At 41.1% G+C, this 25,036-nt stretch overlaps 2 protein-coding genes across 2 annotated transcripts; both read left to right on the top strand.

The window, feature by feature from the left end:
• The first annotated feature begins 261 nt into the window (after positions 1–261).
• Positions 262–17,246, top strand: shprh (SNF2 histone linker PHD RING helicase). The gene is made up of 30 exons (XM_083923624.1): positions 262–377; positions 1,884–2,475; positions 3,323–3,452; positions 3,538–3,756; positions 4,503–4,581; positions 4,986–5,136; positions 5,319–5,421; positions 5,519–5,778; positions 5,886–6,494; positions 7,091–7,342; positions 7,592–7,670; positions 7,838–8,001; positions 8,594–8,850; positions 9,102–9,223; positions 9,470–9,558; positions 9,886–9,978; positions 10,066–10,173; positions 10,713–10,855; positions 10,945–11,118; positions 11,283–11,345; positions 11,461–11,686; positions 12,016–12,153; positions 13,028–13,129; positions 13,246–13,317; positions 13,510–13,698; positions 14,228–14,320; positions 14,415–14,501; positions 15,615–15,793; positions 16,390–16,470; positions 16,597–17,246. Exons 2-30 carry the CDS (start codon positions 1,891–1,893, stop codon positions 16,691–16,693), a joined length of 4,944 nt encoding a protein of 1,647 aa, XP_083779750.1. The 5' UTR covers positions 262–377; positions 1,884–1,890; the 3' UTR covers positions 16,694–17,246.
• Positions 17,247–18,134: 888 nt separating this feature from the next.
• On the top strand, positions 18,135–23,438 carry LOC310954858 (uromodulin; the record flags this gene model as incomplete). The annotated part of the gene is made up of 6 exons (XM_083924543.1): positions 18,135–18,243; positions 19,103–19,191; positions 19,291–19,395; positions 22,055–22,215; positions 22,309–22,444; positions 23,331–23,438. Exons 1-6 carry the CDS (start codon positions 18,156–18,158, stop codon positions 23,436–23,438), a joined length of 687 nt encoding a protein of 228 aa, XP_083780669.1. The 5' UTR covers positions 18,135–18,155.
• Between the last annotated feature and the right edge of the window lie 1,598 nt (positions 23,439–25,036).

Below are 25,036 nucleotides of genomic sequence, written 5' to 3'. Positions count from 1 at the left end.
ATGTTCCTTTTTCAATTGTTCAAACTATTTAATGGTAAATAAAGTTTTTAAAAACACAACCTTTTTACTTTTATTTTGAAATACTAGTCACACACTTCCGGGTTTTTCGTTAGGATGAAAAACGAAATAAATATGTATTAAAAATATAAATAATATTTACAAAGATATAATTTCGTTGTTATTTTTTTAATGTAAACAAAAAAAAGTCTGTTTCCGGGGACAAAACGCTCTCAACTGACGTCACTTCCTGTATTTAAACATGGCGAACAGCAACATCAGAGTCGCTAAATGAAGCGTGTTTGTTTTGAGCTGCTGGGACCTGAAACCACCTCTGATGCAGCGATAAACCCCAGATCCGTGTGCGGGAGGCTTTAACAGTAAATCTGCTTGTTTTTATTCTCTCGATGAAAAACGTTTTAACACACTCTTCAGTGTTTCCACCGCGTAACTGTTCATACATGAGAGCTCTGCTGCTGCTTCCGTCAACACAAACTTTCACCACATTTAAAGCTGTTATTTCTTAGCCAGCATGCACGTGAACTTATATAATACTAATAACCTAAATAGTCTTTATGAAATAACCATTTATTTTTATATACCTTGTATTTAAACATGTCTTTTGCACTGTTTTTCACTTTTACATGTTGTTGTTTATCTGTGGTGTGTTAATGTCGTTTTACTTTCATTTCATTTATTCATTTATTTCAGGCTGCATTCATTAAAATAGCATTTGCACAGAAAACAGCAACATTTGAATGCAATTTGTGCCTGAAAAGGAGTGGGAAGAATGAAAAAACCTTATGTAACCCCCCACCCCTTTTTCTCATCAAGTGTCTTCAACAGAATGTCTGTTGTCACTTCCTGAATTTGTGCAAATAAATGTAAATAAACAAAAACACACAAGTGTAGTGTACAACTGTAGTATTGTACCTTGTGCAATGGCAATAAAGGCTATCTTACATGGTAAAGCCTACTTTTGTATACTCCCGCGTGAATTTAATGCGTAACAAATCAAAATTACCTCCTGAATATTTTCTCCCTTTATAAGAACTTTACTGTAAAATATAAATTTAAACTATTTCACATGAGATTTTCAGAAAAATTTGACCAAATTTGAATTTAGTAGGTGCTTGATAGCAATTTATATGATGTTATTGTGTATCACGATTAAAGATGAGTCCGATACTTGCGTACTGGCTGAGTACCAATCCCAGTGCATTAAAAAGTATAAATATATATTTGTAATTTATTTATTAAGTAGGCGTATCACACATACATACAGTACATAACTATTTTCTTTTAATATCAGTCAACGGGTAAAAAACGTTAAAGTAGATTTTCTTTTTCAGGGCTAAATTACGTGGTATCGGATCTGTGCAGACTTGCGTACTCACCAATACTGATACCAGCATTTAAGGCGGTATTGGAGGTATTTTCAATACTGGGATCTGAACTCTAATCATGATATCTGAATATATCATTTCATCACGGTACGATTCCATTGTAAGACTAAAATCTATCATATTGAATTATCGCCGGGCTCTAAGTTGTGGGATATCTGCCATTCACACTAACAGTTATCTACTAATCTAAACTAGGGCTGCAACTAATGATTATATTGATTATGGATTAATAATTCAGTCATTCATTTTCTCGATTGTCTGTCGATCAGTGTTTCCCCAAGCCAGAGATGAAATCCTCAAATGTCCTGTTTTGTCTGCACTCAATATTCAGCGTACTTTAGGAGTAAAGAAGCAAGTAAATATTCACATTTAAGAAGCTGAAATCAGATGTCTGACTCTTTTCTGAAGAACTTATAAAGGATTAATAAATTCACCGTAGAATGGCTTCTGTTATTAACCCTTCATTTTCTTTCTGTGTAGTTTAACCATGAGTAGCCGAAGAAAGAGGGCCCCTCCTGTGAGGGTGGACGAAGACGCCAAGAAGAGGTTGAACTGGAACATGCTGGACAACCGCAAGAGTGAGGAGATCCTGGAGGATGACCAGGCGCCAACCTGCTCCATTCTTCCTGGGGACTCTCGTCCCAGCAGCTCCTTTCTCTCAGCCCCCGAGGACATCAGGGAACCTGCCTGTTCCAGCTCCGTCTGGTTTGCAGAGGAACTTCCCGGTACATCGTCAGAAAACGCCTCCGCCTCAGCCTCCCTGGCCCTCACTGTGGTGCCAGCTCTGAAGCTGGGCCACATCTGGAAGGCGCTCATTGGGGAGTTCAGCATCCGTCCGGCTTGGATCCCATCTGACTGTGAAGAGAGAGCTTTCGTGCTCCACAGGACAGGGGACCAGCTCTGCCTCAGTTACAGCAGCTGTGATGAGAGCTCAGGGCTGCAGTGGAGGCCTGATGAGGACGCTTGCACAGCGGAGTGCAGCCTCAGTGTGATCCCGCTGGAGGACCTCGACTGGATGCAGAAGAGGAGGGTGGTGCAGCTCTGCCACCAGGAAAAAGAAGGCTCAGTCAAGGTATTTCAGAGAGGATAGAATGAAAAATATTACTTATTACTTTACTTTGACTGTGATTAAACTGTATGTGTGTGAAAGATGTTATGACACCAGTAATGAACAAAAAAAAGGCTGCATTTATATGTACTATATATGTCATAGTTTAGACGGCTGTGGCTCAGAGATAGAGTGGGTCGTCCTCCATTCGAGAGTTTGGCGGTTCGATCCCCGGCCCCTCCGGTCCCCATGTCCAAGTGTCCTTGGGTGTGAATGATTAGATTAGATGGTATGTAGTTGTCCACTGCCATCAGTGTAAATGGGTGAATGTGACAAGTAGGGTGAAAGCACCTTGAGTAGTCAGAAGACTAGAAAGGTGCTTTATAAGTACAAGTCCATTTACCATTTCAATCCATTACATCTCATTAAAAGCATGACTTAACTTCAGTGCTAACTGCTAACCCATAATGTGTAACTTTAAAGCTGGTAGTCATTAAGCTGTTCTCTTCAGCTCTGTCAGGCCTTTTCTCTTTTTGAAATTTATGTAAATCCAGCCATAAAAATGCTGAGTGTTGCTGAACTTGTGACATAGTTTTGTGTATTTCTTTGGCCATGTTATCCCTTTATTAGAGAATCGACAGTACAAATACTTGCAGGAAACAAGGAGAGACATGATCCAGGGATGTTGTGATGCATGGACACTAAACTACAACATCATAATTTGTCACTTGTTACTTCATTTACTCTCCGACGCTGTCCCAAGTAGCCAAATCCACTGTCAAAGTCTTCGGTTGGATATAAATCCTGTTAACTTGCTCATAGCGTTGGGATGGCAAATGCTCATTGTTCTCTGGTTCCCTGCGTCTGGCAGGTGGGGATTTACTTGCTTGAGACCGGGCTCGGGAAGCCCGATTTCCTCAGCGAGGGAAACGCTCGGATGAAGAAAGCAAACCAACTAATGCAGAAGTTAATGGAGTATTTCTACGATTTCATCATCCCCGGTAAGAGTCTGGTCCTAATGTTTAATGCATCCTGTGATCCAAGTTCTCAAACCAACCTGATTTCTCTGCTGTGTTTTCCATGTAGAGGTTGTAGAGAACGAGGACGAGGAATGCGACACCGACCTGGAGAGGCAAAATGTCGAGGAGCTCTACGACCACATCAGGCATCTGCACCAGAGAGAGAGCCCGGAGGGGACCTATGACGTCCAGCACAAAGCTCTCATTCCTGTTCTCAGACCCTATCAGAGCCAGGCCGTCAACTGGATGCTGAAGAGAGAGAAATACAGAAATACTTCACCCAAAGGTAAACACTTCTTGTCTGGTACCACTGTTCTCTGCTGCCACGATTCCCTGCCGCACGTGTCCTTCAGTGGGATTATTGAGCGGTGGTTGTAATCCTCTGTTGCACTGCTACACTAACAAGGTTCGAGATAACTTCTGAATGGAGTCGGATGTGAAAGATGTGTTCTCCTCTTGGAGGCAGTTTCCGTAGATCCAGCCTGCTCATCCATCTGGTTGTTCAGTTTAAAAAAAGTGTGATCCAAGTGCTGACCACCTACTGTCTGCCCAAACATCTAGAAGACATTTAACAAATTAAACCAGTGAAGTTTTATCATAACACATCTTTCTAGTTAATAAGTCTCATAAGATGTAAAACTTTGACTTTTAGGATGATGCTGGAGGTAGCTGTACTTACTGTTCTGCATTACAAATCACGCACATACTTAACTGCCGACCATTTTCCAAAGTTTAACATACATTTTTCCATTGATGAGGTCTGTGAGAGCAGACTGTCTTGCTGTGTTTGCCAGATCTTTACCTTAAAACTGGAACCTGGATATTGGATTTAGGAGCACTTTCTGAGCAGTGCGGAAACTTGGGTTCAGGGAATTCGCCCCAAAGCGTGAAGAGTTCAGTGAAACAAAGACACCGTGACAGTTTCTACACTTTAAGTTAGCAGCTGTTAAGTTCCTGTAGTGGAAAAGGGCTAGGTGAGGAATATGATAGCTACATAATTGGGATATGTCAATATTTCCCTTTTCTTTGCAGAACAAATTCTGCATTTCCTCTGGAGGGAGCTGATCACTTTGTGCGGCAAGAAGTTGTTCTACAACCCTTTTACCGGCTGGTAAGAACTTGAATGTTAACAGGTCAGTTCACTAACTTAAATCACAAAAACATATTTTCTGTCTTACCACCAGTTTTATCTGCCCGGGCAAGTGGTTTCAGTTGTATGTGCTGAGCGCTGAACAGACACTTTGAAGAGTATTTTTTCAATTCAATAAACTCCATTCACCTCAGCAGCGGAGGTGTCACAAGCCGATGTGTTGAGCTCAAAAACCTCAGCACATAAAACCAAAACTCATCTGCGTGGATAGATACCACTAGAGGTTACTGGGAAAATGTGTTTTTGAATTAGGCTGAACTGACCCTTTATTTTGCTGTTTTGACTGTTATTTTTTTTTTTTTTTTTAGTGATACATGAAAGTATTTTGGAGTTTTGCAGTTCATTTTTCTTTAATGATTTTTCAGCTTCATCCGAGAATTTCCCCTGGCGGGCGTGGAGTGGCCTGGTGGGATCTTGGCTGATGAAATGGGGCTGGGGAAGACGGTGGAAGTTCTGGCTCTCATCCTGTTTCACACCCGACAGGACCTGAAACAGGAGGTCCTCACCCTACCCGTGGTTAGGACCAGATAAAAATACAGACTTTCACCTTTTTCTTCTCTCTTTACCTTCACCCTATTAGTGCCATGGATGCTTTGAATAACAGTCATGTAACGTAGGATTTGTATCTACTGTTCTGTTTATTGTAATATGCTTGGTAAAGACGGCTTCAACTAAGTTTCTCTCTTTTGGTCTTGCAGGGAAAATCCGTAAATTATTTCGTACCTCCTCCTCCCCTAGAAAGAAAGAAAGTTATCCACCTCAAGTCTGAAGCCCAGCCTAAATTGAAAATATCTTACCCAGGTACGTCACGCCCCCGTCCTCTCACACATCACAGCTTTTAATGTCACCTCAGTGTGGTGTAGATATTTGACACAAATTCTGTCCTTTTTTTGTGCAGCTGTGCGTGTCATGCTCCTCACAGCGATCAAGGAGATGAGATCTGGCAAAGGAGCCTCCGTCAACGCCATCTTTACCTACATCCGTGCCACTTACGGTTACGACCTCTTGAAAAACCGCAACCATATCAAGAAGACGCTGGCGAAGCTGATCGACGAAGGCCTGGTCGATCGGGTGAAAGGTCGCGGCTTGGCCGGATCATTTAAACTGGGAAAGAAGTACAAGGAAACAAAGAAAACATCAGCAGGAGCATCCAAGCCTGTAAGAGTGAAGAGCTTCAACTATAAGTGTTGTGTGCTACAAATATTATTTGGTTGTATTATTATGAACTCTTGTCTGATTTCTTTTTCCTTTTTTTTTGTTGGTAGAACTCCAAAACAACAGAGAGCACGCCCAGAAAAATGTTTCAGAGACGAGCAAAAGAGAAGGCAGAAGCAGCTCTGCAAAACTCTCTGACAGAAGATCAAGGAGAGCAGTGCTCCCCTGCATCGGACCGTCTGGAGCCAGAGGCGACAGAAAGAAAGAAGAAATGGGATGAAAGCGTGAACGAGAAGGCAGATCAGTCAGATGACACGCTGGATACGTCCACGACAGCCTTACAGATGTGTCAGATCATAAGTGAGTCCGATACAAAGGACAATCTACCTGAAGAAAGGCAGACAGAAACCCCCACCAGAGCGTCCGTTATCCCTTTCAACACCCCGGACTACCGCTTCGAGTGCATCTGCGGAGAACTGGGTATTATTGACTACAAGGCTCGCGTCCAGTGTATGAACTGCCAGCTGTGGCAGCATGCAAACTGCGTGAACTACAAAGAAGAGAGCCTCGAAACGACGCCTTTCTACTGCCCTCACTGCCTGGTCGCCATGAAACCCGTCTCCACCGGCGCCACCCTCATCATCTCCCCGAGCTCCATCTGCCACCAGTGGGTGGAGGAGATCAACCGGCACATCAGGTCCTCCTCACTGCGAGTGCTGGTGAGGAAGTAGATAGATGTCTTTTGGGACGTGTTTTCTTTTAATCTACTGGGTAGAAATGTAACATGTTACAATCACAGGAGAATAGACACACACTGGTGCCAAATGTTGTTCTTCTCTCAGGGCCTGAGCCCACATTTGCGTATCACTGTACTTAAAAATATCACAACCACATCTATGAAAGATACAGGCACCGAAAGAGTCAGATTGCTAACTTGTTCCAACGCCTCTGCACGATAACACCAACTTTGGGAAATGATAATGTGGTGGGCGGACAGGTTCAAGAAATCGGTGTATAGTCTGAATATAAATTAAGTAAGTTAGCGAGTACACTCACAGTAAAAGATAACATCACTTACATACAGCGCTTCATCTCAAGTGTTAGTTTGACATGATTAGATACTACTGCTGTGTTCTCTGCAGCAGATGATTTGTTTACGTTACGTTTGTTGCAGATTGTACCTCAAAATCCATTTTATTCCAAGACAGATGCATTTGTGCATAAAAAAATGATGATTCTTCTTTAAATGTTCCCTTCTCTTCCTTGTCTCGCCTGTTTAAGTACTTTGCTCATTCTCATAACTTCTTTTTCGCAGGTGTACCAGGGTGTGAAGAAGCACGGATTCATCCAGCCACATATGCTGGCTGAGCAGGACGTGGTCATCACCACCTACGACGTGCTGCGGTCGGAGCTCAACTACGTCGACATTCCCCACAGTAACAGCAAGGACGGACGCCGCTTCCGCAACCAGAAGCGCTACATGGCCGTACCCAGTCCTCTGGTGGCTGTGGAGTGGTGGCGCATCTGTCTGGATGAGGCCCAGATGGTCGAATGTCCCACTGCGAAGGTCAGTTGATGGGCGTAGTAGTGATTAGTACATAATAAATACAGTAATATTAGTACAGTAATAAATCATGTTGGGGTCTATGTAGTTTTTGTGTATATAACCTTATTTGTATAGGAAAACCATATTGTTATGAATTTGTGACTAAAATCGTATTTATCATAGGTTGTGTATGAGATGTCGGACTATATGTTTAATTCAATGTTTTATTTGTCTATTGGAACTTTGTGTATGCTTTTATTTTACCCTCAGGCTGCAGAGATGGCTCTGCGTCTCGCATCTGTCAACCGCTGGTGTGTCAGTGGCACTCCTGTTCAGAGAGGCTTAGAAGGTAAAACCATGAAAATCATCACACAGAAAGAAATACCCCAATTATGAAAGTACGCATGGACTAAGAGGCTCTGTGATTGGTCTCTTATGACTCAACAATGTTTAACAATCATCAAGATCTGTATAAGACAACAAAATTAATCTCTAAAGTGAATTTTTTGTTAACAGATTTGTACGGCCTTGTACTTTTCCTGGGTGTTGACCCGTACTGGGTAAAATACTGGTGGGACCAGCTGCTTTATCGTCCTTATCGACGTGGAAACACGGAGCCGCTGTACAACGTTATCGCTCAATTACTGTGGCGGTCAGCTAAAAAAGACGTAATTGATCAGGTAAGACAACGCGGCTCTGTATTTCTGTGACCCGGTTTGATTCTGAATGACCAAACTTCAAACATCATTTCTACTTATTTAAACAGGATTCGTATGGGTACTGGAAATCCTTAAAAAAAAAAATGAATGGGGTGTTTGCAAGGTTTTAAAGAGTGCTTGGATTTTGAGTAAATGTAAATGTAGCTTATATGGGGTGGTGGCGTATATATACAGTATATATATATATATATATATATATAACAGAGAAAAGACGATCTCCATATTTGAGAGACTAAAAACTGCATTTTCTGACATGTTTGCATGAAAAATGATTTGACGATTTACAGATGATCAAAACAGTTGGTGGTTATTCAGTATTTCTGTCGATTGATTAGTCACGTTAGTTTTCCGTTCATGTGTCGTCCTTCTGTAGAAAGCTGTCTCAAAACCTAATGTTAGTTGTTTATAGGACAGTCACATCTAATTTAATGTGATGAACAATGATAAGTAAACTGAATACTGAGTATTGTACTGTACACACATATGTATTATACCACAGCTGTAACGTGTTGGAAAAGCATGAAGATGCACCTTGAAATGCTTGTTTTTCCAGATCCAGATTCCGCCTCAGACAGAGGAGGTCCACTGGCTGCACTTCTCCCCCGTCGAGGGTCACTTCTACCACCGTCAGCACGAGGTCTGCTCCCAGGACGCTCTGGTCAAACTCAGGAAGATCTCTGACTGGAGCCTGAAACTTGGCAGCCTCGACCGCCGCACCGTCCACACCATCCTGTGCCCGCTGCTGAGGCTGCGTCAGGCCTGCTGCCATCCACAGGCAGTGAGGGGGGAGTTCCTGCCTCTGCAGAAAAGGTAGATGACACTTGGTATTGTGTTTTCAAGGCTCTCGAATGCGAGACGAGAGGTCTTTATCTGAAGGCAGCTGCAACGGTTAATTACCAATCTAGCTGGACTAAATAGAGTATCACAGCATTGGTGTCGGTAAGACCGCAGCAAGCTTTTTGTCAACATGTAGTTGTTTATTTAAAGTTGACCCATTCTGTGTAATTCGCATTGGAGGGTTTTTTGAGTGGGTCTGTGTGTGCCCCGCCTCCCCTCCCCAGCACCATGACGATGGAGGAGCTCCTGAAGTCCCTGCAGAAGAAATGTCGAGTGGAGTGTGAAGAAGCTCACAGACAATTGGTGTGCGCACTCAATGGCCTGGCTGGAATCCACATCATCAGAGGTATAAAACCCCACTTCTGTGCTTACGCTCCCGCTGCTCCCAGTTTCCCATGGGAATCAGTCCGAACACAACACAAGCCATGATCTCATCTTTGTGTCTCTTTATGTACCGAGATGTTTTGTTGCAGATGTCTGTAAGTGGCGGTACGTGTAATGGGGCCGTTTGTATAGCATGTCTCATTAGCTCCACATGTGACGGACATATTGAGTGTCACTAATAATCGCCGTCTCCTTCGCCACTCCGCAGATGAGTTTGTAGAGGCAACAGAGATGTATAGAGAAGTGCTTCGTTCATCAGAGGAGCACAAAGGCAGACTGAAAACGGATTCATTGCAGGTGTGTGGCCTCGTCCCATTCATGTCTTTTTCACATGTTTGTGATTAACATATGAAGGGTTTCATTTGTGAAATCAGACACCACCGGACTTTAAAGGTCCCATATTCTGCTCATTTTTAGGAAACACGTTGGAACACGTTTACATCCTTTAATGTTCAAAAAACACATGGCAAGCTCACTTTTTACAATATGGGACCTTTAAATCTTTGATTCTGACATTAATTGATGATGAACATCATTTCTAACTATTATGGATAGTTTATATATTGCGAGTTTATATAAAAATGTCAGATGACTTGTGTCTTTTTTACTATTTTGGTAAAACAGAGACTTCATGCAACCCACAATTTGATGGAACTGCTGAGCGCAAAGCATCCTGGGATACCTCCCACGCTGAGAGATGACCGACTACGTGAGGAGGTAATTGATAAATATTTCACTCAGCCAGAACTAATAAAAATGGAATAGAGCTGAAGTTTGCTTTAATTATTCTCTGTGTCTCTTCAGGCGGAGCAGCTGCGGCAGCACTACATGACCAAATACGACTCGGAGGTAGCAGACGCCCATCAGGCTCTGCAGCCGGTGCTACAGAACATCAAAGAGCTCAAACGCAAAGTGAGAACTTCTTAATGTCGATACTGAGGCAATTTATGCTTCATATTTTAACAGAGAATCTGCCAAATTAATATGCAGTAAGATTTATAATATTATGCTGTTGAAGAGTGCCAAGTCAATGTTTTTGTCCAAATATATATATATATAATATATTTGGTGATAATTACCTTTTTAATAACAGATAAATATCAACCATGAACCTGCTTTTAAACCTGACTTAATGGACCCCAAAGTGGCTTTCAGGGACATTATCAGCAAGAGTACAACAAGTTACATTAATAGTAGAAATGTTTCTTTGTTCTAAATGTAGTTTAAGGATTTTGTTTTATATTGTTTATGTGTTTTGGGCATTTTTTCCCCTGCAATACTTTAGGTACATTAGCTGCACCTCGAGTTTAGTTTCTGATTCGGTGAATGGGAGTATTTAATAACTGGAATTACTTTTTTTAATAGTATGAGTCTAGAGGTGGTTTAAGATTATGAAGATTATGAGACTAAAAATGTCTGATCTTCATACGTGATTACCCTTCTCTCTCAAGGTCAAGCTGAGTACTCCCTGGTGGCTGGATGTTATCCAGAAGGCGATCCGTTGCTCCACCGACGACGACCTGGTGTCTCGCATTAAGAATGAGCTGACGTCCAGCTACAAACAACAAGCCAACAAGCTCAGCATGGCGGACAAGTAAAGTGTTCATTTATTTAGAAATAGAAAGACAGTTGATAGTCATCCTTTCAGAAATGTGATTTTTTTTAAATTGGGGTTTCCTGCAGGTTCCGTGATGCATGTGGTCTGCAGTTCTTACTCACCACACAGATGCAAGATCTAAAGAAATCCCAGAAGACTGTGCAAGAAGCGGTGAAGAGTCTCGAAGGCCCGGTTTCAAAGAAAGTGATTGATGAGGTCACCATTTGTCACCTCAGGCCTATGAGACTGCCACTCAATAAGTAAGACATCGGCACGTTCAGCCTGCTTCTACCTTTAAATATACAAATTGTAACATTGCGTCATAGATTTTGATTGTTTTTTCATAAGTCAGCAACAGGAAACTCTGCTTTTTAATATAATTCTTTTTAATGATAACTAATTCTCCCATTTTGTCACATTTTAGTTGTGTTTTTTGCAAAGCGGATGAACTTTTCACCGATTATGAGTCCAAGCTGTTTTCTCACACGTAAGTAGAGCAATATTTTATATTTATATCTGTGCCATTGCATGAAAACTAAACACGATGTCACGATCAATCTGGATCGCCCCCCGATTGATTCATGAGGAAAATTCCCCAACAGGGTGAAGGGTCAGACGGCCTTCTTTGAAGAAATGATTGAAGATGAAGAGGGGCTAATGGACGACCGTCTCCCCACCACCAGCCGAGGTCTGTGGGCAGCCAGTGAGACTGAGCGATCTCTGAAAGCCATCTTGGCTTTTGCCAAAGTTAAACGCATGGACCCGGAGCTGGTGGAGGAGGGCAACACTTTCATGGAGCTCTTTGAGAACTGGAAGAAAGAGTACAAGGTTCGCACGCACACGTACAGCCCCTCTCTTAGAAGTTTGCATTAAAACTGAACTGCTGAAGACAATAACGTCTTTGACAAAATATTATAAGAGGTTTAGAAACACATGACCATTACATCATTTAATGTTCCAGTTTGTATCCATCAAAAACTTAATCTCAGTAGCTGGTTTATTAATCATTGAAAGAATGTCATGTATCAACAATCACCCTCCTTCAGATCATCACGGTCTTATTGTTGGCTCTTACAAATAAACATTTTGCCATTTTTAAGTGCCAGTTTTAATGAGAGAATTAAAGTTAAAGCTACAGTACCTCCGTCCCTCGTCAGGTGCTGCATGAGTACTGGATGGTGCTGAGGAACAACGTGTCGGCCATCGATGAGCTGGGTATGGCCACCGAGAGACTACGCGTGCGTCTGCCCGATGAGCCGAAGCCCAAACTGCTGCACATCATCGAGCCGCATGAGGTGAGTTAAAGACAAAGAAACACCAATTATTATACATTATGACAACATTTTAAGTTCAATCTATCCTCTACTTCGAACAAGTCCATGCTATTTATATATCCCAGCGTCACACCGTAGACCCTTGATTGGGAGAAGGAAAACATCCCAAAGAAAAGCTTTTAACAACGGTAGAAACGTCAAGAAGAGCAACAGAGCCGGGATCCGTCTTTTGAGAACAGGATTATTGTGTCATTAGGGCTGTAAAATCACTTCATCACAGTGTATGTGTTTACTCATTCTATTTCCACTCCAAAACTAATTGAAGACTCTACTGTTTAATATGCTGTCCAGTAGGGCTGCAATGTTAGTTTCATTAGCAATAAATCTGCCAATTATTTTCTTCATGAATCGTTTTGTCAACAAAATGGCAAAAAAAATGAAAAATAGTGGAAAATGTCCTGTGTAATTTCCCATAGCCTAATGTTTCATCAAAGTCCAGTCATCACAGTCCAAAAATCCAAAGTTTCTTATGAATGACAAAGAAAAGCATCAAATTTAAGAAGCATGAAATCCGCAAACGTTTGTTTTTTTTTTGCTTAAAAAATGGCTAAAATTATTATTCAATGATCAAAATAGTTTCATCAACCGGAATTAATTTTCTGTTGATGGACTAATTGATTAATCGTTGCAGCTCCATTGTTCAGCATAGTGTTTCTTCCTCAGTAGAGGATCACACAGCAGCAGGTATCCTGATACAGGGTACAGCCTCTGACGCTGCATTATCGGGCATGGTTGTTTGTTTGTTTTGTCGGTGAATGTTTCCAAAGAAGAAATATTCCACCTTAACTATTTGTTTTGCATTCCTGCGCTCTGCCCTCTGTTGTTTTGCGTTCAGGTGGAGCAGAACAGAGTCAAGCTTTTGAACGACCAGGCGGTGGCCAAGTCTCAACTCCAGAAGAAGCTCGGCCAGTTTCTGTATCTCACAAATCTGGAAAAGGTCATTTAAATTTAAAAAAACAAAGTACAGGCATTCTTCCCCAGCTCATTCAGAGACTTTATCTCAAACTGTGTGGGATGATCTCACTCCACATAACATCAATTCCTTTGTTGCAGTCACAGGACAAGTCTACTGGAGGGCTGAACCCGGAGCCATGTCCCATCTGTGCCCGGCCCCTGGGACAGGAGGTGAGCATTGTTTGAGGAAGAACTTGCTGGTGGTAGATTTTAAAAGTCTCTCAGATTCTGTTTGTCAGTGTTTTATGCTCATTATTGACTTGAGTGATTTTAAATCTCCCGGACTATGTTATGTTATGTTTTATCTCACTTGTCTGGTTTTAGTTTTTACAGTTTAATTGTATTCCTGTGTCTCTTTTCCAGTGGGCGGTGCTGACCTGCGGCCACTGCTTCTGCAACGAGTGCATCGCTATCATTGTAGAGCAGTACAGCGTGGGCTCGAGGCGGCGGGCCATCAAATGTGCCATTTGTAGGCAGACCACGTCTCACGCAGAGATCTCCTACGTGTTCACCACCCAGTCGTCCAGTCAGGACCAGGACATACCGGTCAAGGTCAGTCAGTCATGGCTGGATCCAGACTCTCCAAAAGTGGAGTCAAAACATCTGGATCGCCCCCTGGTGGCTGGCTGCAGTATAGGTCATAAGTCCCGCCCCCTCCATGTTAGTGGATGGGCCAAACTTAAAAGTCCAAGTAAACCTCAAATGTTTCCCAGAGATGGTTTCTGTCATTTTAGGTGGTGTTTATCGCCTTGATGTGTGTTCAAGTGTTCATTTTTCTGATACGTTTGGTTTTAATGAGTTATTGGATGTTATAAAAACGGGGTGAAACGTTGTGATTGACAGCTAGAGCCATGTAATCATCTTTAAATACAGTCTATGGTTTCACCTGGTTTAATCGTCCAAATGCTGTTTGATGTTTTTTGCAACTCATCTCAGTGATTGCGATGTTATTTATGACCATAACTAGCACTTAGTAGGGGATTATACTTTGATCCATGCCTTGTAATGTATGTAATTTAACACAGCTTTGCTAAGGCTGTTTATTTTTTACTGCATTAACGCTATTAATATTTTTTCCCAGGGAAGCCATTCTACCAAAGTGGAGGCAGTAGTGAGAACGCTAAAGAAGATTCAAGTGACCGACCCCGGGGCCAAGTGTCTCGTCTTCTCCACGGTAACTGCAAACTATCCATGCTCTGTTGGATCGTGATTTATTTGGATGATAGCGAGTTTGGATCTGACCCAGTTTGTTTTTCTCTCCTGCACAGTGGCTGAGTGTCCTGGACATCATTGCTAAGGCCTTGTTTGACAACAACATGGAGTTCTCTCAGATCAATGGGATTCACAAATTCCAGGTTTGACTTTTCAGTGTAACCATTTCTAAATATGCTCATATTATATAATATATATATATATAAATAACATTATTATGGAATGTGAGAAAACCAGACTGAGTCCGTGGATTGAACTCTGGGACACTTTTCACACAACATTGAATAATACAAACTGAAAACTGAATTGAATTGTGGTCTGTTTGTCTTTTGCAGTGCTGTTTATTGATCCCATTTCATTTGTACTATTTGCTCTATTGTTTTGTATGGTTTGACAGAGCTCTATTCTTTCTATGTTATAATTATTATTTGCCAGACGTGACTCTGACTGGCACCCCATTCCCTTAAACACGTCAAACCCGCTACAATATATATAAATAACAACATTTGACCACACAGTTGCTTTTCCCTGCAACATGCGACACAACTACACCAGGTGGGGTAGTAGCAACATAGCAATTCTCCAATTTGCCACTATGCCCAAACATATTATTCCTTTTACCTTATTTTTTTAGGTTAAATAGATTTTTTTTAACCTGCAAACATACCTTTCAGATAAGAAAATTGTGCTAAGCCTATACTGATTGAAATCCAAGGTGCCACTCACAGGTATATTTTTCTTTTCCAAACATTTCATGCAAATCCATTCCACACTTTGTCAGATGCTCGGCTGACAGACAAACACATGGACAAATATATAATATATAAATACAAGACAACCTCCTTCCTAGGGATAAATATCTCATATTGACCGTAGCTTATCATGATGCAGGACAGTGATGTGTAAACAGTCTTAAAAAACCTCCCATCACCAATTTTTATTTGATTTTTTAATTGTTAATCAAAGTATTTGCCTGCAGTTTGGATGTGTCGCCCTGCATTACAACATTACATTATGACACCGTGTGATCTTAAAAATGAAAAAGATATTGAACACTGCAACAAATTCTCTGCCATGAGCGGATTCCATATTGATTAAAAACCAAAATTAAAAGCCTAAAAAACTAGACCTACTTTTTAGAGATGGCTCTATTGAAATCTCACACATCCTTGAGATGAGGGCTTATGTTAATGTCTTGACACATGCCAGAAACCCCTTGACTGTTTGTAACCAGTGCACTGACTTCAACTCTCCAGGAGAATCTGTGCTCTTTTAAATATGAAGAAAAGATCAACATCCTCCTCCTGCCTCTGCACACTGGCTCCAATGGCCTGAACATCATCGAGGCGACTCACGTGCTGCTGGTGGAGCCGATCCTCAACCCTGCTCACGAGCTTCAGGCCATCGGCAGAGTGCACCGGATTGGCCAAACCAAGTAAGAAGCACAGAGTTAGAGTGTAATTCTGGCTCAAAATCATCCCATGGTTTATTTCAGCCTTTATATACAACAAATAAGCCATCAAGACAGTTTATTTCATGTGCAACAACTAGTACCCTGCCTCACGCCCGATGTCAGCTGGGATCGGATCCAGACCCCCGCGACCCCGACAGGGACAAGCGTTTGAAGATGAGTGAATGAATTCTGGGTCGCTAACAGCCAGACATGGCTAACACTGATTAGCTCGGGGCAGTACGGTGAAGGCACTAAAACGTCTTTTTTTCCGTCTGGCTGTTAGCGACTCTCCCGGATTTCTCCGTTAATAGCTGTCACACAAAAAAATTGTCTCGATGGATTATTTGATGTATGTAAGTGCCGAAATAGATGATTTTGCACTTTTAAGTCTGTCACTGGACAACAATATTTTAACCCGGCACTTTAGACCTGTGTTGATGTTTCATATCTGCTCTCTGATTTGTGTGTTTTGGAGGCTGTTATCTGTACAGTATTTAATTCAATATCACACTTAATGGCATGTCCCTCCCCTATTTTCTACATTATGTGTGACTTCTGTTGTTTTCTCTGTCCGCCAGGCCAACATTTGTTCACAGATTCCTCATCAAATCTACCATTGAAGAGAGAATGCAGGCAATGCTGAAGACGGCAGAGAAAAGGTAAGATCAGAATATAGTCGATTGTACTTTTGACATTTTTGTATCTAAAAAACAAAAGTTCAGAGGTGAGCGTTGGAGGGGATTGGTGGTTGACTGAAATACTAAAAAAAATCTTTTAAATTCTAGTCACACCAGCACAACGATGAAGCACTCGGAGGCTGCCGTGCTGACAGTAGCCGACCTGGCTGATCTGTTTACCGAGGACACAGAACATCTGGAGTGAAGCCGAACACCTGGATACACCGGGAGGATGGCCTGCAAAGAGAGCTCACTCTTCACACAGCCGTGATAGAAGTCGATTTTTGCACATTCAACTTTTTTATATAGCATCCTAACGTTGTGAAAAACATTCCAAAAATGATATTTTACCCGATCACTGACAGCAGACAGCGACATGTCTCTTTGTATTTAAATTTTCAGTCTCTTTGGAGTATTTGTGTCTGTGGCTCACTTGTCATAGTTTTAACTTACTGATTTAATAACTCTGTCTGCTGTTCAAGTACGTGTGTGATGGTCACATTTGACTAGACCGTACAGGATTGTTGCTTGTGTTAATCTAATATTCAGTACATGCATTTATAATCAACTTCACTGTAAGTTGAATATGGAGGCATTCAAATGCTGTAATCACATCAGTGATTGAGGTGCTCTCACAACTTTCAGGAAATAAACGTCTGTTGATGGCGGGAGTCAACCTGTTATGACCAGCTCTTTTTGTGCGACGCTTTTATTGTGTTTTATGTTTATGTGGTAAAAATGGAAGCAGGAAGGAAGCCATTGGTCTTAACTCACTTTTACTCCTTTACAATTGAAGCAGAAATGAGAGATTATAGCAGGATTTTCTTCTTTTTAAAGTTATTTGTCTCTTAAAAACAATGCCGGACAATTCAGCCCAACACTTACGCCGGTCTTATTTGCAAGACAAAGATTCAGTGTCTTTGAAACTAATCTTGTAAATTAAACCCATAAAAGTTGAAAAATGGAAACCTTTTCTAATATTACCACCTCACAAATTGCCTGAACATGTTTAACGGATATATGGCTGTTTTGTAACATTTCTCCTGATTCAAAGCTTTTTCTGAATGTGATAAAAATAATGTTTCCTTTCTTGTATTTGCTTGCTCAAGTATTTTATGGTGTCTTCCACCACACACGTACACTCACAGGTCTTTGGCATCGTGTCTGAATTGCCCTTGACTCGTAATGGCTTTCTTTTCGCCTGACTGACTGGGATTCCCGCACCAGTAAAGATTTTAAAATGTCCAGACAAAGGATGTAGACAACAAAGAGTGCCAGCCCTGTACTGTTGTTCCTCTTTACATGGTTACCAGACGTCTTGTTGCTCCCTGTAGGAAGAAACAGTAGTAAGATGTTTACTAAGAGGACATCGCCGCTGTAGGCGGTAACATACGTGTTACCTTGGACTCCCCTCAGTTCCCCCTATTCATGTGTGGAATCTCATTGTTGGTGGGGACATCATTCAAGCTGGTGTTTTAAGGCCAGAGGGAGGCTCCCAGTTCATTAGAGCTGTGTTTCGAGGGTTGGAGTAAGAGAGGGGCACTACGTCTTGTGGTGACAGCGAGCTGTGGTGAATAGTACCAAAAGATTCACAGAGTTTCGGTGCGAGGGCCAGAAGTTAGTGGAGTGGCTGAGCTGAGAGAAACCTCAGGGAGAGTCCTTGGAAGATGGCACCTGCCAGTTTGGTTTTTGCCTGGTTACTGTTCACCATGAGGACGGTCACCTCGACGGTGTACCTGGAGCCGGAGGAGGAGGGTGAGCTCACATCACACACCGAAGGAAGGAAGTGTCAAGGGTCAAACCAACTGCTTTTTTAGAGAAACGTATTTACTCAAGGTCATTAGAGTCATTCTTTATATTGATGATTATTGGTTGAACTTGGGCTTCTTTACATGGCTTTGAAAAGTTTTTTCAAAAGGGACCATTTAATGCTTTAAGTCAAGTAAAACCTTATTTTTTAATGGTGTTTTTAGTTTATTTAAATTAAGCATTCAGTAAAAGAAAGAAGTATTCAAATCCTTCAGGTAAAAGTAACAGTTTTGCTATTTGTATTACAAATTTTACTAAACTACAGAAAGTACAGAAATATAAAAGATAAAAGTACAAATTATGCAGGAGAATGATCCCTGTCTGACTTATATCATTCAACATAATATTAATAATAATAATGAATAATTATTATTGATGCATTCATGTGTAAGCAGCATTTTAATGCCCTTATTTTAACTATTTACAGTATATGCTGTAGTTTAACCTATAAAATATGTATATCATATGCTTTGAATGTAAAATCTAACCTCATTTTGTAAAGTAAACTTCAGTTGACAGATACATGTGATGAAGTAAAAAGTCCAATATTTCCCTCTGAAATGTAGCAGCGTCAAAGTTTAAAGTAGCAGAAAATGGAAATATTACAGTACTTGAATTAATATATCTAGTTATATTAAAAAAACATACTGTTTATGAGACTTAACGCATGTACTAATACACAAATATAAATATCTACACTTGAAGGCTAGGAGAGAACCCAAAGTTAAAAAATAAAATAATAAATCTCTTCATTAAAATGATTTTTGTGAGATTGAATCTGTTTTTTTTATCATCTCTCTGATAGAGCTCAATGAAACTGTCATTTGCACAAACGACCATATGGACGTCATTATTCCCAGTGCCTTTTTCCTCAACAAAGTGCCTCCAGTTTATGTAAGTGAACACCAAAAAGTACTGATATCCTTAATTACACTGCATGCAGTGTGATGTCTTTATTTTCTGTATTGTGCTTGTTTGCTTTGTTTTGTTTAGGTTTGGGATTTGCATTTAAATGATCCGGAGTGCCGTGGCGTTGAGGTCGGAGATGACTACGTTTTCAGCATAAAGACAAACCTCTCTGACTGTGGAACAATAATGGTATATCATCACCTCACGTCTTTTGCTCAACACTGAGCAAGTCCGCGTCAACAACGTATTTAGACCATGTCTGCACGAGTCGAAGAGTCTTAACAACTAATCAAATGTTGCACGTGAACTCAGACATTTAGAAGAGCCCTTAACAAGGCATGAAGACAAACTACACTTGGTATCTCCATTATTGGCAACATAGGATCCCCATCTTAATAAATTATTTATTTTACGATGTCTACGGTTGTTGTGGGAACTGGCCCCCGAATCAGGATCTTTTCACTGCCAAAAAAGGAGCTTCTTTAGTCGATTTATTGCACTTTACATAACAGTCAAAAATAACTTGAATACGACCAGACGCTTTCTTTCTGCTGTGACGTAAATGTGGACTGTGAGGCTCTGTGTTCGGATGGGTACTATGGAATTAGCTCATAGCAAGTACAACGAGATGGACAGAGAAAGGCAGATACTCCGAGCCCAGACAGAAAGGAGTGAAGAGAAAAGAAAGGGGGGAGTGGTGCGTATGTCAAGAAAGAAGGGCGGCCTTGTTCCTTTTCCCCTTTAACAGCGCAGGACCTTATTCAAAGCAGCAAGGGGACGCTGAATGGCTCCGTAGTTCTAAATTATCAGGATTTACATGGAAATGATGGTTATCTGTTGATGTTTACTGAACAGGATGGCCATAAATCATCCTGATTATTGCAACTCTCAAACTTTGGCAAGGTGTAAATCCCTACTTCAGCACACTTCAGTGTCCTTGAACTGTTTGCTTGGAATGCATGAAGGTTTTTCTTGTAAAGTAAGCAAAAGGTTAACACGGCTTTCAACAGGGAGGAAATCTCCTAGTGCTCCACCTCAGCAGTTTTACAAGGTTTTTCGCAATGGCGGCTGAGGAAAGTAAGCCTGCTCCGGATTAGACGGCTGTTGCTAAAGGAGAGGAATGTCATAGCTGTCAATCTTGCTTTCACCTTGAACTTAGAATCTTTTAAACCCACCGTCAGAGAAGAAATGACTGAATTGTTGGGTTTAAAGGTCGGCCATTTTTATTGGGACATGACAGCGTCCTCGCTCATGTTTCGGTGATAGTTGTGCATTTGTGGGGCAAAGGGCCTTGAAGTGCAGGTGGCGTAATGAAGACCTGTTGCTCGCTTTAGAGACCTGTCACTGGTGCTCATAGTGGGGGGTTGTGTGTTTACCAAGAGGTAGTAAAAGATCCAATGTGAGAGCTCAAGGCGATTCACTGCTCAGTGACCACAGAAGCCACCCCTCCGCCTGCGCTCAGCAGGAGCCCCCAGACAAACCTTGGACACAACCTTTTCACCTGTCCACATTTTACGATTTCACCTACATCAGCAGCAGTTAAATACTGAACAGCATCACTCACATATACAGTGTGTGAAAGGATGGTAACGGTAGAAGTTATATCTTTGGATAGAGGTTACATAATGGAACCTTAATGACTCCTGTTTTAATGTTATTCACACAGCTATGTTCATCTCAAATGTGTAGTTTTGATCTCTAACTACATTCACATCCATAACCATAATACCTTGCTTCCAGGTGAACAATTAAAATTAACAACAGAATAAATTGACAACTGTTTTAATAATCAATTAATCATTTAACTCATTTTTAAAGACAAAATGTCAAACTTTGCAAGTGATTATTTTTGGGTTTGGGACAGTTGGTTCGACAAAACAATACATTTAATGATTCCATCTTGCCCTTACATGTGTTTCACTGTTTTGTGATATTTTATAGATCAAACAATTAATTAATAATGAAAATAATATATTGCGTTGTTGCCCCAAGTCCAGTACTGCTGTCCTTCTATACTCATAGTATATAGACAAAGTCAAGTCAGTACTGTGGTCGAAGCAGTTTAGTTTGCCTGTTTCTAACCAGATCAGATCTTTAGCCTGTGAAAGTCACCCTGACACAATTAGTCAAATTAAGCATTTGGTCCATCAAGAGAATATTTATTAGTGACTATTTATTATTTATTTGAATCCTATTTGCAACAGCTACTCTCCCCGGGGTCCTTTTGATAATTAATTGTCATTAAAAGTTGCTTGAAACTAACTTTTAATTGTTGCTTTTCTCTGTGTTATTATGTAATAGCAAAATGAACCATTTGAAGATGTCACCTTGGGTTTTAGGATATTGTGATTTTTCACTATTTTCTAATATTTAATATAAATCAAATGAAGAATAAATCAAACACGGAAATATTCAGCAAATGAATCAATAATTAAATAATTATCTGTTGGAATACTGTTAAACTTACTAACTTGAATTAGAAAGGTTCACTGCCCAGTTAGCACCGTTTTAGTTTTAAGGAGGCATTGCTGTGTAATGTTTGGCCACAGGGAGGTAAATGAGTGCAAGTCAGGGCCAGTGGGTCACCAGAATTGTTGAGCTGCCTGAGATTTTCATCAACCAAATGAACTTAAACATGAAAGACGAGACGCCCTCCTGAAGGAGATACCTGCGCTCCTCATCCCAACATCCACGCCAGATCTCTGCACACAAAAAACGGCATAGTGGATATCTATTCTTGTATTGGCAAAAGACAAATAGTTGCAGAAACGTGTTGTACTTTGCAATTAAAATGACTCTTATTTTTATAATTTCCCCCTAAGTTTTATATTTGTCTTTCTCTCCTCAGGCCTCAGATGACACACACATCATGTTCATAAACACTATACACAACAACGATTCAGAAATCATAACGAGAAACTACATCAACATAACGTTTGTTTGCCGCTACCCAATCAACTACCTGGTCCAACAACCCAACGGTGAAAACATGATTAGAGTTGATGTGAGGTGAGTGTTTTTTATTCATTTAATCTAAATTATTCCTTAACTGATCGTAAAATGAATTGGTTTTAACATTTAATCCTCGTGTCCTTTCTACAGAACCATCACTCTGAACACGGAGGACGGGAACTTCTCCGTGTCAATGTTACTGTACAAAGATGAAGCCTTTGAGGACAGATGGACCGGCGTGCCATCACTGACGCTGGACGATGACATCTTTGTGAAAGTTTTCATGGTAAATATTATTTACTACCGAGTTTTTAAACCATATTAAAGGCTTCAACTTAAAGGTCCCATATTCGAAAAGGTCTAAAATATCATGACCGTATCAGAATGCTCAATCCTCCGAGAGTCGCCAGGACTTCAAAAGGTTGTGCTGTTACAACTATAGGTAGAAAGTGAAGTTACAGTCATTTCACGATTGCAATGACAGTGCGGAGACGCAGAGAGAGCAGGTACGGAAGACCCGGAGGCACTGACCAATCAGAGAAGACAAAGACTAATACAGAAGAAGCTTTTCCAGGAGGGTGGCTTAAAAAGACAGGTGCTAAAACAGAGCGTTTCAGACAGAGGGGGAATACAGGTGTATTCAGACACAGTTTGTAAATAACGTGTTTTTTGAACATTAAAGCATGTAAACATGTTCTAGAAGAAACCCAAAGTACAGCATGAACCTGAAAATAAGTATAATATAAGATCTTTTATAGCTACACCTCACATTGACTTGATGATTGTGTAGAATTTAGTTAAATTAAGCAATGTTTTTGTGTTTTGGATAATATGCCATCGACGAAAAGTGAAAATAGGTAGTTAAATGTAATAATAAGAGTCCTGACAGATTGCGTATGCTGAGCTTGAAGTATTCTTACAATTCACAGCTATTTCTGGAGTAGGTTAAGAGCGTTATTACATGATGTTGAGCAATATGTTGTGCGACCGGTTGTTACAAGCCATGCTGGAAATCTAACACTCGACCCGTGACCAGAGAGTAATTTGATACAGCTCTTGGTACAGCTGTTGTTTACTTACTATGAATCATCATTTTGTGGCCCGGTATGGAAAAGCATTAACCTTGTGTAAAGAATGACTTGACTTGTCACCAAACCCTGTCCGTCTCACAGATACCGGCTCAACTGATACTGCGTATGGAGAGATGCTGGGCTACACCGACCAGTGATCCATACAGCAACATTCAGTACACCTTCATCCGAGACAGGTACTCAATATGAACAAAAGGGGAAAAAAATACACATCTCATAATGGAGCTATACATGTGCCATCTTGCAGCTAAAAAGGTATGAATAACATGATATGCTGAAAGCTTATGGTGAGCCATTTCTACACACACACACACACACACACACACACACACACACACACACACACACACACACACAGTGTCCAAACAGCTCCAAGTGCTCTTACAAGAGAGCTGTTGAAATCTGAAATAAGAGAATTTGTTGCTCAGAGAGCTGGCCAGACAACTACCCTTAGAGCCTGACTGGTCATGTGACTCCTCTCTGAGAGGCCACGTGTGTTTCAGTTCAACAGCTGTGCATGTCCTTGACAACCAGGCAGTATTTTGTACTGTTAGCAACAGCAGGGCAATGAAATGCACAATGAGTTCAAAATGCCAGAGGGTAAAGAAAATACACATCTGTGTCCCACTGTGTTGAATAGATAGTACTTACGTTATTTCTAAGCCTTGCATTCATCTCATTAGTTAAAGTCTATATTTCTAAAGTACATTATTTCATTCTAGATTTAAATATCACTAGCAGCAGCCAGGCCTGCCTGACTTCTTTATCTCCTTTCCCGTAGTTGCCCGGTGTTGGCAAACGAACAGACCCTGAGTGTGCTGAAGAATGGCCAGGGCCCGGAGGCCACGTTCAGGATACAAATGTTCAAGTTTGTCGGCAGCTCTTACACCAACGTCTTCCTGCACTGCAACGTCCAGATCTGCCACAACACCCCAGGGCTGTGCCAGCCTGTGAGTGAGCTCTCATGCAACAACCATTCCTCAAACTGATAGTCAGAGGCCAGTTCAGACAAGTAGTCTACTATATATGCAGCTTATGCCTTAATATAGACCCATCGGCCTAAAATTGCTTTTCGGCCATATAAGCTCGTAGAGAAGCTGTCCTGATTTGAAATGTGCACTGCTTAGCATTGAGACATGTATGTTTCTCTCATGTTTTACACACGTATTTGCCACACAGAACTGTTCCGGCGAAGGTGAGGATGAATTAACCCGGATACGGAGAGACATCCCTCTGTCCCATACAGTGTCTTATGGACCAATCAGACGACTTCTAAACGACAGTGAAAAGCCCAATCTGAGTATGTTTGTTTCATCTCTGTAACCCATATGGATCTCAGAGTTTTAAATCTTCAAAGCTTAGAGATACTAAATATGTGCATACAATTCATATGCAAAGTGTGGTTCCACCTGTGTCCTTTTCTATGTAGATGCAGGCGGAGTCCCTCCTGTGGAGACCTTTGTCCTCGGGGGGCTGCTGGTCGTCTTGCTGCTGGTCACGGGAGTGTTTGGGAGGCTGTGGCTTCGCTCCAAACGTTTCTACCCAGCGAGGGAGGCGCAGCTCACCCTGTCCAACATTCACCACATCTCAGAAGTGGCCTCATGAATCAGGAGATCAGGGACCTCCTTGAGCACAGAAATGGACACACAAACATGTACAAATACAAACTATGATTATGATAATACTGAACGTTTTTAACTGCTTCTTTTCATAGAATGAATTTCTTGAATTGTAAGAACTCAGCTTAATAAAGGACTCCCTCAAATGTTGATTTTTTTTTTTGCCAA

This window comes from Echiichthys vipera, assembly GCF_963691815.1.
Source record: "Echiichthys vipera genome assembly, chromosome: 12".
Lineage (NCBI taxonomy): Eukaryota > Metazoa > Chordata > Actinopteri > Perciformes > Trachinidae > Echiichthys > Echiichthys vipera.
Note: the sequence above shows the minus strand (reverse complement) of the source record. Positions and strands in the feature narration are given on the sequence as shown.

Coding starts and splice junctions, on each gene's coding strand:
- shprh (XM_083923624.1), top strand. CDS start 1,891: ATGAGTAGCCGAAGAAAGAGGGCCCCTCCTGTGAGGGTGGACGAAGAC. Junction 10,174..10,712: donor TCAAAGAGCTCAAACGCAAA/GTGAGAACTTCT, acceptor TTCTCTCTCAAG/GTCAAGCTGAGTACTCCCTG. Junction 11,687..12,015: donor ACTGGAAGAAAGAGTACAAG/GTTCGCACGCAC, acceptor GTCCCTCGTCAG/GTGCTGCATGAGTACTGGAT.